Below are 12,624 nucleotides of genomic sequence, written 5' to 3'. Positions count from 1 at the left end.
TCTTATAAATGACTTCTATATACTAGAATCTGCCTCGTTTATCTTTACATATGTTTAAGTCAACTGGCATTAAAACATTTATTCAGGAAAAGGAGATGGATATAAAAAAGCTGCCTGAGATGCATAGATACGTCATCAAAGTAGAGAAACCTTCCAGTATTTCTGAGACAGTTTGACCAGTCTTTTAAAAGTGAAGACATAAGTTAATGAGATGACTAAATGCTAGATTATTTTGTGTGTGCATGCTTTAGTTTGAGCTCTTCCTGAGTCTAATTGTGATAAGGAACAATAAACTAGGTTTAAATATCTTTAAAGACAGAATTTTAAATAGGCATGAACTGTAGTGAGAACTGACTTTAGTGAACATGGTACCTTCTACTCTAGTAAAACATTCACTTTATTTACCTAAAGAATTTAGGTTGCTTATGAATCCCTTTTTTAATCTCTCAATTAGGTTAGCTCTTAATTATTTTATGATTCTTAACACTTTTTTTTAATGTAACTTTTTTTTGGGGGGGGTGCAGATCCATTGTTCCTAAGTTGTGTATTCAAGTTTTTGGAAATGTTTATTTAAAAATTGTTTTGCTATACAAGTGTTCTAAACATTGTATCTAAGAGAGTAGCCTGGACTTTAGAATATATGAAATCAGCTTATGCGTGCCTTTTTTAATTTTTAAAAAATTTCTTCCTGCCTCATATGGTGTGAAATCGCAGTGAGTTGCTTAGTAACGTATTGCAGTATCCCTTTGCTGTTGGAGACTCCCGTCCAATATTGAAATTGTTCCTGCTCCAGGCTGCAGGAAAGAGGATGGAATTGTTAATAAAGTACACCCAGTCTTCTCTATGCAACAGCAATATGTAGTCATTTGTTTTCTTCATTTCTACTGCTTTTGTATACATACTATAAAAGTTCAAATTCTTTCCCAAACTATTAGCAGTTCAGATGTTCTTTAATTAAGTATGCTTTTCTTCACAATTTGTTTTTTAAAGTTATATGTTCTTATTGCATTACAGAATTAACTGATGACTTTGTTTATTTTTATTACAGTATTTAAAATATGTAGTTATTGCCATTTATATTGTGGAGTTTGCAGAATGAAATCAGTTGTATAAACTAAACCTTTAAATTAGCTATGTCTGAGGACTCTTCAATGCTTGCAAAGAGGGGAAGGGGTTTGTAGTTAAAGATACACTGCTTCAGTTTCTCTTGTGAAGACAGCAAATTAGGCTCTCCCTATCCTCAGTTAATTTCTGAGTCAGTTTTACTAGTAATGTCCGTAGCTTTTCTGTGTAGCCACCAGTACTTTAAGAATTTGCAAATAATTTAGTTTACCAAAAAAAAAAAATTTGCAAAAGATAATTAGTACTACTTTTAAAATTTTCTGTCTGAGGTAAAATAAGCATAGAATCCTGGCCAGTTGAGGTGTATATATTGTTTCCAAGGCTTTGTTTTATATCAGAGTTCTCAACTAAAGTTTCTCCGAAGATGTTAATAAAGCCAGAGCTTCTGTCATCGGTTGTCCCTGCTTTCTGCTCCTTTACACCCAGAGCCATCCATCTGTTTTGTCTGTTGGCCTGAGAAATTCTACAACAGAGTATCAGTTTTTGAGACTCCATCCAGGAGGCTTGTGAACACTCAGGTAGCAAAGTATGACTTGACTCGTGAAAGGACCAGAACCAGTGAAGGTAACAGGCTCTGGGAGGAGTGTGAAGGCCAAGCAGTCGGCCCACTCTTTGATTGGTTGAATTGCCACTTGTGGAGGTGTTGATTCTTCACCGTCACCTTTGTCGTTCATAAATGTTCTTGTTTGCCCTTGTGTTTCGGGTGTCGCTGTTTTCTTTTTAACAGTCTGTGGTCCAGTGGCACAGTTGCCAGTGGAGCGGCAATCTGTTTTATACTGTATGCTTCGTGCTGTATGGTTTTTATCAGGTAGCCATAATTGGGTTTCAGATGGTTAAATCCCATTGCCTGATCCGTTTACTGTGTATGATTACTGGAAGAATGACGAGAATGAGTGACTTGCAGCTGGGGAGCAATGGAAAGGGGGATACAGACAATCCAGTAGGGGCTTAAGAGTTGGGGTGTGTGTGATTGGACTGCGCGGGGCGTTGCTTTGCAAGATCGTCCCTTTCCGGAGCCTCTGGTGGTTGACCAGGGGATGCTGGAAAAGTTTCACTTTTTATTTATCTTTCCATGTCTGAAGCCAGTAAGTTTCAGAATAAAAGTAAAATCAGTGTTCAGGTAGTTCTCACTACCACTCAAGCGAAGGGGTGTGTGTGTGTGTGTTCAGCAGCGTCAATAACCTTGTAAGATTGCTGTTAACTGCTGATCACTAAGCCTGGTTTATTAGGGTTAGAATAAAATGGGTTCTTTGTATACATACGGGTTATGATTATTGCCTTCCTCATTTTCCAGGCTTTCACAATGGATTAAATTAATGACAACATGAACAATTAAAGGAATATATAATTCCAATTGGTTCTAGGTACTGTGAAATCTCTTACTGCAAAGTGGGATAAAGGAGCAAAAATGGTTTGATGGAGACTGCTGGTCAGTAATACCCCTTACATGTTGAGAGCAGAATTTATTATATTACACAGGATGTCTATCTTATCATTGCACAAAGTGGGAATCTCAGCATGTTCAGTCACTAAGTTGTGTCCAACTCTTCCCAACCCCACGAACCGTAACCTACCAGTCACTTACGTCCTCCACTATCTCCCAGAGTTTGCTCAAATTCATGCCATTGAGTTGGTGATGCCATCTAACCATCTCATCCTCTACTGCCCCCTTTTGCCTTCAGTGTCTCAGCATCAGAGTCTACCAGCGAAGTCAGCTCTTTGGATCAGGTGGCCAAAGTATCGAAGCTTCAGCATCAGTCCTTCCAATGAATGTTCAGGATTGATTTCCTTTAGGGTTGACTGGTTTGATCTAAAGTGAAGTCTTGGGCCAGGTTCCGCAGGTGGTTGGAGCCATACCTGCATTCTTTCCACATACAGTGCTTTTGTATTAATATAAAAGCAGTGATAATTTGAGCTAGAGATTTATTAGATTACTACGTGTTTGCCCAGTTGTGTCCAACTCTTGGTGACCTCATGGACTGTAGCCCGCCAGGCTCGTCTGTCCATGGAATTTCCCAGGCAAGAATACTGGAGTGGGCTGCCATTTCCTTCTCCAGGAGATCTTCCTGACCCAGCGATCAAACTCATTTCTCTTGCATATCCTGCTTTGGCAGGTGGATTCTTTACCACTGGAAAGTCACCTTGGAAGCCATCTGTAGTGGAAAGGAATAGAATTTGGTTCCTTAAATATGTTAGGATCTATAAGGTATGAGTTGTCATGAAACTTCCCAAAGGGAAAAATTACTCTCTTGACCGAGAACCCTATGTAATGACTAATAATTTTTTCTTACCAAAGTAATAAGTAGACACTAACTTAGCATGCTGCAGTGTGTAATAATACGAATTTTATAAGCTGATGGGGCAGGAATGTGTGGCAAAAGTGATCTAAGACCTTTGTTTTGAAAGGTCTTAACCTGGGAATAGAGCAAGCAAAGTGTCACTCGGGGAAAGAGCTCTTACAACTTGAGTAAGTTGTATGACGTGAACTGCAGGTAGTGCAGTAGGGGCTTCCAGCTGTGTTAGAAAATTCATGGCTTTTGACAACATTTCATCAACAAGAATCAAACATCAGCAATTTTTCTGTAATGTTAAACTTAGACATTTCTTTAGTTTTTTGAAAGTTAAAGATGTCTTTCAAAGTAAGTCTTGGAATACTGGTACAAGGAATATGTAAGAAAAGTAAGTTCCAAAGACCAAAGCTTGAGTATGAACCCCAAAGGGGTAGGAACATGACTACTAGTAAGGCACATTTACTTGGACAAAATTCATTGCCCTCTTATTTTTAAAACTACAACTATTGAACTTTATATATTGACCACTTCTATTTTATTCCAATTTATATCCGTCAACTTTTATACTTGGTTACGTCTCTGAAATCCCTCAAAGTTTGATTAGATTTTTAAAAATTTCTTTCTTAACACTGGAAGTAGTTGAAGTAATTTTTGCTGAAATAAAATCTCATTTTTAGATGTAGGGCTAAATATGTGCCAGTAGAATTACAGGTTTTCAACAATAACCAAGTTTCTCACAATTGTAAAATGAAGTCCAAATACAAAGAGCTATTAAACTGACGCATACAGGCAGATGGGACTGGTGGTTTTTCCTTGTAGGTATATATACAGGAGATAAAGTGACGGGGTAATGCTTTTAATTATTGTAATTAAAGAGCGGTGGTGTTGCTACTGCTGCTACTTTTCACATAGTTTCTACATTTATTTGTACTGAAAGTAAGTTAATACATATTCACACGAAAGTTACATAATAGGAATCTTTTCGTGTAATTTTATTTTTTGGTCAAGAACACACTTTATTTTTTTAATTTAAAAGCCATTTAGGCGTTGAAACGTATAATATCATGTAAGAAACGAATCGCCAGTCTAGGTTTGATGCAGGATACAGGATGCTTGGGGCTGGTGCACTGGGATGACCCAGAGAGATGGTATGGGGAGGGACGTGGGACGGGGGTTCAGGACTGGGAACTCATGTATACCTGTGGCGGATTCATGTTGATGTATGGCAAAACCAATACAGTATTGTAAAAAACAATGAAAAAAAATTATTAAAATGTTAAAAGGAAGCCATTTAAACATGTACATTTACATTTTCCCCAAGGTAAAATGCTCTGGATGTGAGAATATCTGATTGACTAAAAATGGAAGCCAGGGTTATTTTCAGACAGTGCAAATTTCCTTTATTTCCTCTGGTTTACTTGGAGAGAGGATGTAGGTGCTAAGAGGTCACAACTTAAATTTCACAACCTAAGTTTGCTAAATGTGAAACAGCTACTGAGACACTCGATTTTAGTACTTTTAAAGGGTTATAAGCTAGCTTTATATTGTTTCAAATGAATCCCTTAAATGTTTGTAAGCTTATTAAAAAAAAAAAAAACTGCTTTTGTGAAATATACTGCTTGTTCGCTCCCAGTTTTTCAGTCCTCTGGGAGTCACGATGACTTCCAATTGGTTTGCTGTCTTTGAAACTTTAAAATACTTTTCGCAAGTTGGAGCCTTCATTGAAAACTAGCAAATGCAGAAAATACAGTTGTTTTCTTCTTGTAAAGAGTTGTTTGGAATAATATGAATGTATTGGGTACCTCGCCTGCCTTGGTATTTTCAGCCTTCACAAAAGTTTTAACATTCCCAGTTGAGATGTACATTCTTAATGTCCAAAAACCGAATACTGAATGCACCATAAAACCCTTCCAAAGTTATTACAAAGAAGAGGGAAAGGGCTCAAACTATCTAAACGAGATATATATATATATATATATATATTTTTTTTTTACCACGTAAGTAATTGTTTTAAATTTAGTGGATAATCAGTCTTTAAAATTTAGAATTCGTAGCAATAGTAGTGACCGGTTCTTTGCGTTTAAAACATTAAGGGAAACCTGGTGTAGAAAGGAATTTTTTAAAGCATGCTGTAGGTAGGTATACAACATAAATTTTTCAAACCGAATTGTTGTCAATCGTGTGCACAGAGCCTCGTCCCCGCCGCGCTCCCGCCGCTGTTCCTCACTCCGGCGATCTCGTCCGCGGCCCCTCTGCGCGGCGGGGCGCGCGCGCGGAGTACCGGCCCCTCGAGGGTCCCGCTCTAGCCGCGGAGCGCAGAGACCGGCCGCTAGTGGGCACTGTGGGTCCGCGGAAGCGGCGGCGCCGCGCGTCCCGGCTGCTCCGGGGGCCCGCGCTCCGCCGGGACTCGGAGAGAATTCCCGCCGCCCCTCCGCTTCTCTGTCCCCGTCACCCTCGAAATTCGCGGTCACCTTGGGGAGGTGTGAGCGTGTCCCGATCAAGGAGACGGTCCGGCGGCGCGCGTGGGGAGAAGCGCTGCCTTCGTGGGGCCAGCGCCTTGGGGCTCGGCCACCCCGCCGGGTCCCCGGCAGACGCGCTCTGCTTTTCCCGGCCCCCGCGCACTGGGATCGGGCGCCCCGGCCAGCGTTTGGCGCAGAAATCAAGTGTGCGAAGCGTCGCCGACAAGCCCTGGGGAGGGGGTGGCTAGGGGGTGTGCGAGGGGCCGCGAGCCCCTCTACGCAGATCTGGGGGGTGGGGAGAGGTCCTCCGCCTCATAAGGAGGAAGACCCTCGGGAAACCCACCACTTTCCTCTCCGCAGGGAAAAGGGGCGCCCTTGCCGTGGTGTCTCTGCCCAACTTTAGGGCGCTTGCTGGGCCCTGAGATCGCGGCTGCTGGGCGCCGCCGGGCGCTGCTGTGCGCTGTTGGGCGCGGGGACAGGTGGCCCGCGCTGCCCCCGCTCCCTCTCGCCCTCGGGGCCGAGCGTCTCTAGGCCGCCGCTCCGGGGGCGCCAGGGGCTCGCGCGCGGGTCGGGCCCCCTTGGCCCCAGCTCCCCGGCGCTGCTGCGCTCGCTCCGCCCGCCCGGGGGCGGGGGCGGGGCTCACCTGTCAAATGGCACCGCCCACTCCCGGGTGGGGGGCAGGGTGGTGGCTGACGGACAGTCCGGTCGTCCAACCGGCAGACGAGGGCCGCGCGGCGGGCCAATGGGCGGCGCGGCGCGGGGCGGGGCTCCGCGTTTATAGCGCTCTGACAGCGCGCCGGCCGAGCGGACTCTGCTCGGCGGGGAAGGCGGCGCCGGCCGCAGCGAGGAGCCGTGCGCGGAGCTGGTCCCGGCGCCCTCCCCGCGCACAAAGGGCCCCCCTCACCCCCCAGCCCCGCGCGCGCATTTTGGCCCTCGCGGCGAGGACCGAGCCCCCCGCTCCTGCCTGCCCCGCGGGCTGAGATCAGCGAGGACTGTGGAGGCTCCCCGTGCGCCCGGAGGCGCCCCTCGCCGCTCGCGCCCCGCGCGCGCTCCGGGACATGGAACGGCGCCGAAGCGGCGTCCGCGCGCTCGGGCCGCTGCCGGGCCCCCTGGATCTATAGTGCGAGGCGGCCCCGCTCGGGGCGCCGCGTCCGCCGCCGCGTCGTCTCTCCGCCTTTGTGTCCCGGCCGCGCGCCCTCCCCGCTTCCCGGCGCCCGGCACCCTGGAGCCGCACGGGAGCCGGCTGTCCAAGCTGCGTCCGGCGCGGCGCCCCGGAGCCCCGAGCCCGCCGCGCCGCCGCGCCCCGCGCGTGCTCTCCCGCCCTGCGCTCTGAGGGCCCCCGCGGAGAGCGCCCCCGGGCCTCGGCGACCGCTGGAGCTGCTGATCGGCGCGCCCAGGAGCTGCCTGCGGTCTCCCCCGTGTCTGCCCGGAGGATTGGGGTTCCCGGCCCGCACTTCGTTCCTCCGGCGCCAGGAGCGCGCGGAGCTGGGAGCGGCTTGGCCATGGCCGCGAGGAGGGACTCCTTGTGGAAGTACTGCTGGGGAGTTTTGATGGTTTTATGCAGAACTGCGATTTCCAGATCGATAGTTTTAGAACCCATCTATTGGAATTCCTCGAACTCCAAGTAAGTAACGTCCACGATGCCCCTCGTTCCCCGCCCCGGGGTCCGCCGCTCCGCGCAGCCCCGAAGGGAGGATGGGTCGGGCCGCCGAGGCTTGGAGTCTGTTTCTGGATCCTCGATCCCTCTCGCCCCCTCGACCCCCCACACCCGCCGCCTTTCGCTTTGTGGTGACTCCGCTCGGCCTTGCAGCCAGAGCGCCGGCCCTGAGGGGCGCCCTCCTCGTCCTCCGCCCTGTGAACAGGCTCCCGGGCGCTAAAAAAGCCCCTTGTTGACTTGGGTGTCACGTCTGGAGAGGTGTCCGATGGCGATCCCTGACCCTGACTTCTCCAGGGCGGAGAACGGGGCCGCAAACAGGGCCGGCTGGCGCGCCGAGGCTGGTGGGCTCCGGAGACGCGAGGATGCCGCGCTCCCGAGGAGCGGCGGGGCGCGGGCCGGGCGGGCCGGGCGGGCGGGGCAAGCAGGCCAGGGGTGCAGCGGAGCGCTCCCGGGAGAAGGGAGCCGGGGGTCCCTGGGCCGCCCGGAGCTCGCGCGCCTGGGCGCCGCGCGGCCTGCCCGAGGGTGCGCGGGGAGCTCGCCCGCCCGAGAGAACTCGGGCGGCGAGCCTTTCCCTCCCTGCCTGGGAGACCGGCCTTCGGCTGTTCCCGGGGAACTGTCTGCAGGTCGGCCTCTCCCTTCGTTTCTAAACCCATGGGCCGGACTCTGTGTCCCGAAAGCTAACTTGATTTTAAGGATGCTTTGCGCAAAAGCTTCATTAAGGCCCTGCCCAGTCGCCACACAGCTCCTGAAGCCTTCGCGCCTGGGGAGCCTGGGCGGGAATGGGAGCCTTGGGTCCGATTTGCTTTATCGAAAGGTGCAGCCCGAAGAAGCCAGGCCTGGCGGAGATTAACTTTCAGTGTGAACAGCCCGAGTACGTTTAGCATTTAGACAAGGAGATCCATCTCGAAATATACCTATATGATATATATACATATATGGTCGTGACTGGTAATTAGCTGTGCACTCAGTATTGCATTATTACCTCACTCTCGGGACACGTCTCAAATCCTAGACAAAATTATTTAACAGAACCATGGGATTTTTTAACCTTGGGAAACTTGGGCGGGGGGTGGGGGAGGAGGGGGAGTCTGAAGACACTGGTTGTTCCCGGAGTCAGCATTTGAGATCAGAAGTGAAATCAATGACCTAATACGAAGTTGAGTTGGCCGTGGATTTAGGAATAAAGGGATGGGGGTGGGGTGGGGTTGATTTGAAGATCACATCTCAATCAGAGAATTATATCCACGCTTTTAAAAGTGAATTTCAGATTCACCAACATGCTAGCCAAGAATTCCCTGGTGAAGAGTGAAAAAACCGTCATGGCTATAAAGCGTATGAAACCGAGATTCTTGCACGAGCCTGGATGGCTTTATCCCGACACTGCTCCCGTGTATAATAAAAGTTACTCAGTGCGGTCGCTTTCCCTGTAGCCTGATCTCTATGGACTTGTGTTTCCTTTTCCCCGCTTTGGTGTAAGATACTATATTTGCTGAGAAAGCGCTGGCAGTGAGAGCTGGGCTCCGCTCCCGCAGCGTGAGGCGCCGGGCGGTGCGGGAGAACGCGGGGCTGGGAGCCTGGGCCCGGGCACCCGGGACCCGGGGACCCGGGAGCCGGGCCAGGGCAGCGAGCCCCGTGGAGTCGGCCCAGGGCGGCCGACGCTCGCTTCCTGCCTACAGGGGTCACTCTTCCCTGCGCTGTCGCCAAGCTGGCCCTCGCCTCCTCCCCGGGGCTGCCTTGCACTTTCACTCACCGACTGGCTTTGGGGGGCTGGTTTTTGGGTTTGGGTTTCCACTCCTCTCCTCCTCCCAATAAGATTTAATTTTTACATTCCTGTCTTTAAAGAAATTTCCATTAACCCCTTCAGGTTTCAGCTCAGTAGAAGTCACCTTTATGCATTATTAACTACTGGTTTGTGGGATTTGCAAATAGCTACTTGGAAACAATAAAGGTAGCGCAGTAATTATTTCAGCCTACGGTTGTGAGTATCTTCTTCCTCTAAGATGCTGGGGGAACTGGTGACTGATACTCACTAGCCTGATACGAGGATCAGGCTGCTCTTCTGAGCTGGGCTTGGATTTAGAGCCCTCCTGGAGGCCTGGTTGTGGAGAAGCCTGCCTCCCTGCACCGACCGCGTTGCTGTTGGTGTGATGTCTCCGGCCCCCAAGAGGAGAATTTCTTTTCCAATCCTCAGGATAATGGCTGGCCTAGAGGAGGGGATCGTTTGTCCCCTGGCGAAAGTCTACTTAACTAAGTTATGCAGCTGAATGCTAGCTTGAGAAATCAGAAAAATTTCTTCCTGGGGGAATGCTATAAAAGAGCCTTTTTAAGTTTGAGAATGAATTTTAAAAAAAAAAGGGGGGGTGCCAAGGAGTTGCTCTGTTTGTTGGGGGAAGTTGCATGTTTATTTCCAGGGGGGAAGTCAGTAAATGTGACGACGTGGCAGGAGAGTAATCAACTGCATTGAAGTTGCCCATCAGTTTGTCCAAGTGTAGAACAATTCACTTGTAATGAATCGGCCATCAGTAATTAGGTTTGTTTCACTCGGAGGTCAGCTTTTTTAGCAGGTGGTGGACAGAGAGAGCGGCACAGCAGCTGTTTGGAGACACAGTCCAGAAAATCCTTCGTAAATTCACCGTCTCCATAACTACTTCAATCACACTGTGTGCTTCTCCCACCCCACCCCACCACCACCCCCTGCCCCGGAAGAGTTTTGAAGAAGTTTTACTGACTGAAAAGTTAGCCCCTGCATCCACAGGTTCAAGGAAGGGTTGTGTCAACTGTGGCCATTTCGGTTGTGTAGCTTTTTTTTTTTTTTTTTTAACTCTGGAGAGAGAAACAGAGCCTGGCTTTCATTGCTAATTAACATTTCAGTAGAATAATTTTTTCCTAGCATGATGATTTAGCCAAAAAAAAAAAAAAAAAGGTTTGCTCTTTAAAATACATATATATATTTATTATTAACTTCACTTTAGAGTGAGCAGGTCAGTATTGGTATGGAATTCTGGAGTGAATTACACTAGCTTTGTTGAATTTGGAGCATTTGTTTCTTCTGTCTAGGAGTGTGGTTCCCTAGTATATGCCCCATATACTAGTTAACCAAGCGTTTTGCTTTTCTTAGGTCAATTTTTCCCTACATAATGGTGAATTCCTGATATTGATTGACTTGATACAAAAGAATGGCTGGATAATGTCCAGATAACCTATAATACTTAGGCTCCACCACAGTCAGGCTCTGAATAAATACAGACCTGTCAGAGATTGATAAAATAAACTACAATGGATAGTGCTGTTTAAACAGTCCATTCAATACCATATATAAGCCGCCCGGCCTTCCATTGTGTCTGAAATTCTTATTTTTGTAGGTAAACAAATGCACATTCAGCAAGGATTCAATAGCCCCTTGAACTATGCTCCCCAGTTTGCGTTTGGGTTAATCTTGTCGGTTTTAATATAGAGAGGGGGGAAAAAAAAAAGCACAAAGCACCAGGGGTGGAATTGTTCGTGCTTTCACATCCACAGCCCTCACATTTTGTCAGGATGATAAACTGTAAGTAATGGACTGTCGCTGTTGCACAGGACGACCGAGCCAGGGCGAGCACAAAGCCGGGGCAGCCTCGAGATCTCACTGCAGGCTTGGGAGCCTTCTTTTCAGACCAGGAGAGAATTGATTTGGGAATCGTGTGTCCAGGGACTGCACTTTTTAACCTCAGCAATTAACAGCCTAGAGCTTCAGAAACGGGAGCTGGAGGTTAAGATGATTCCTTAAGCACTTGGTTCAAAATCTTTCAAAAAGGGTAGCTCTTGACACTTGTCCTAGGAGGCAAAGACATGCAAATGACTCCCGCGTCCCGAAATGTGCCGGGCTGAAGCCGGGGGACAGGTAAATGAGCCATCAAGCCCGTACCGGCTGAGAACTGCTGATGGGCTTGGTTCCTCCATACGGAGTCAGCTGAAGAGTCAGCGGTATATTCAGAATCATTATCGTAAAACCTCTTATCTGGAAATACACCGAGAGGAATCCTCTGGTTGGTGGGTCAGCATGATGATTACCTGCAGAGGGACTTTGCTACCTGGCCCCACACTGAAATAATTCAGGTAGTACCGGGGGTGGCTGAGAGTGACCCGCCCCCCCCAGCTGCCACAACCAGCTATGTCTCCAGCGCCGGCACCTAATGGGAAGCGATTCGAGATCCCAGCGTGACTGCAGTGACGCGTCACAGGGATGGGAGTGGCAGGGGGAAGGAAATACAGACTTGAGACCCTTATCAGAAAAGAAAGAAAAAAGAACAAGCAGGCTATTTTTTGAGCATTCCATGAAAACTTTATTCTTGAACTCTCCCACTGCAAATGAGACGAAAAGGAGGGCTCTTCTAAGGAAAATAATCATCGAAACGGTACTGGGGGCCCGCCTAGTCTCCGGCTGCTGCCGTAAAAACCTGTTTTTCAGGTCACTTTTCATATATCTACATAGATTTACTTAGGAGCTCGCTCTTGGTGCAGAAGAGTAGAGCCTTAAATGGGGAGTGTTCAGTGGCTTAAAATATTTTCATTAACATATGCAGACTAGAAGCTGCTAGTTAGGAATTAGGTCTTTCGGGAATGAGCTCCCCCCACTTCTATCTTTTTTTTTTTTTTAAGGAGAGGAATTAGAATGGGGCTGGGAGAGAGGAGGAGAAGAAAAGGCAAGAGGGAAGGGTAGGGTAGGGAAGGGACAGAGTTCCGAACAGCTTGGAAAAACTCCTGGGGCTTCATTGTCTCTCAAAAGCCAAAGCACACAAAGACACAGGCAATTCAGCCCTTCTCCCATGATGGAAAGTGTAGACCGTGGACATCGCTCTCCTGTTTGACTTGTTTAATTCTCATTTTAAATTCAGTACTATACGAGCCGTGTGAACTCTGAAGATTTCTTTAGTAATCCATTTTGTAGTTCCGAATCAAAAACAAAGTGAAAGGGTCTGACACAATTTGCTTTTATTTTTAGGCAAATCAACCCTGGTCATAGTTAATAAGGGGATTACAACCCAGACTGGGTCTTTACAGATGTAATGTAAATCAAGGGCAGAGTAAAAAGACACGGATCCCTTTTGATTGAAGT

The 12,624-nt window shown here is 48.0% G+C and overlaps 1 protein-coding gene across 1 annotated transcript in view; it reads left to right on the top strand.

The window, feature by feature from the left end:
• Positions 1-7,374: 7,374 nt before the first annotated feature.
• The window catches only part of EFNB2 (ephrin B2), a 48,639-nt gene continuing 43,389 nt past the window's right edge, over positions 7,375-12,624 (top strand). Inside the window, exon 1 of the mRNA XM_052650050.1 lies at positions 7,375-7,496. Coding sequence (XP_052506010.1) covers positions 7,375-7,496 — 122 coding nt within the window. The remainder of the gene's footprint in view (positions 7,497-12,624) is intronic.

This window comes from Budorcas taxicolor, chromosome 12, assembly GCF_023091745.1.
Source record: "Budorcas taxicolor isolate Tak-1 chromosome 12, Takin1.1, whole genome shotgun sequence".
Classification (NCBI taxonomy): Eukaryota; Metazoa; Chordata; class Mammalia; order Artiodactyla; family Bovidae; genus Budorcas; species Budorcas taxicolor.
Note: the sequence above shows the minus strand (reverse complement) of the source record. Positions and strands in the feature narration are given on the sequence as shown.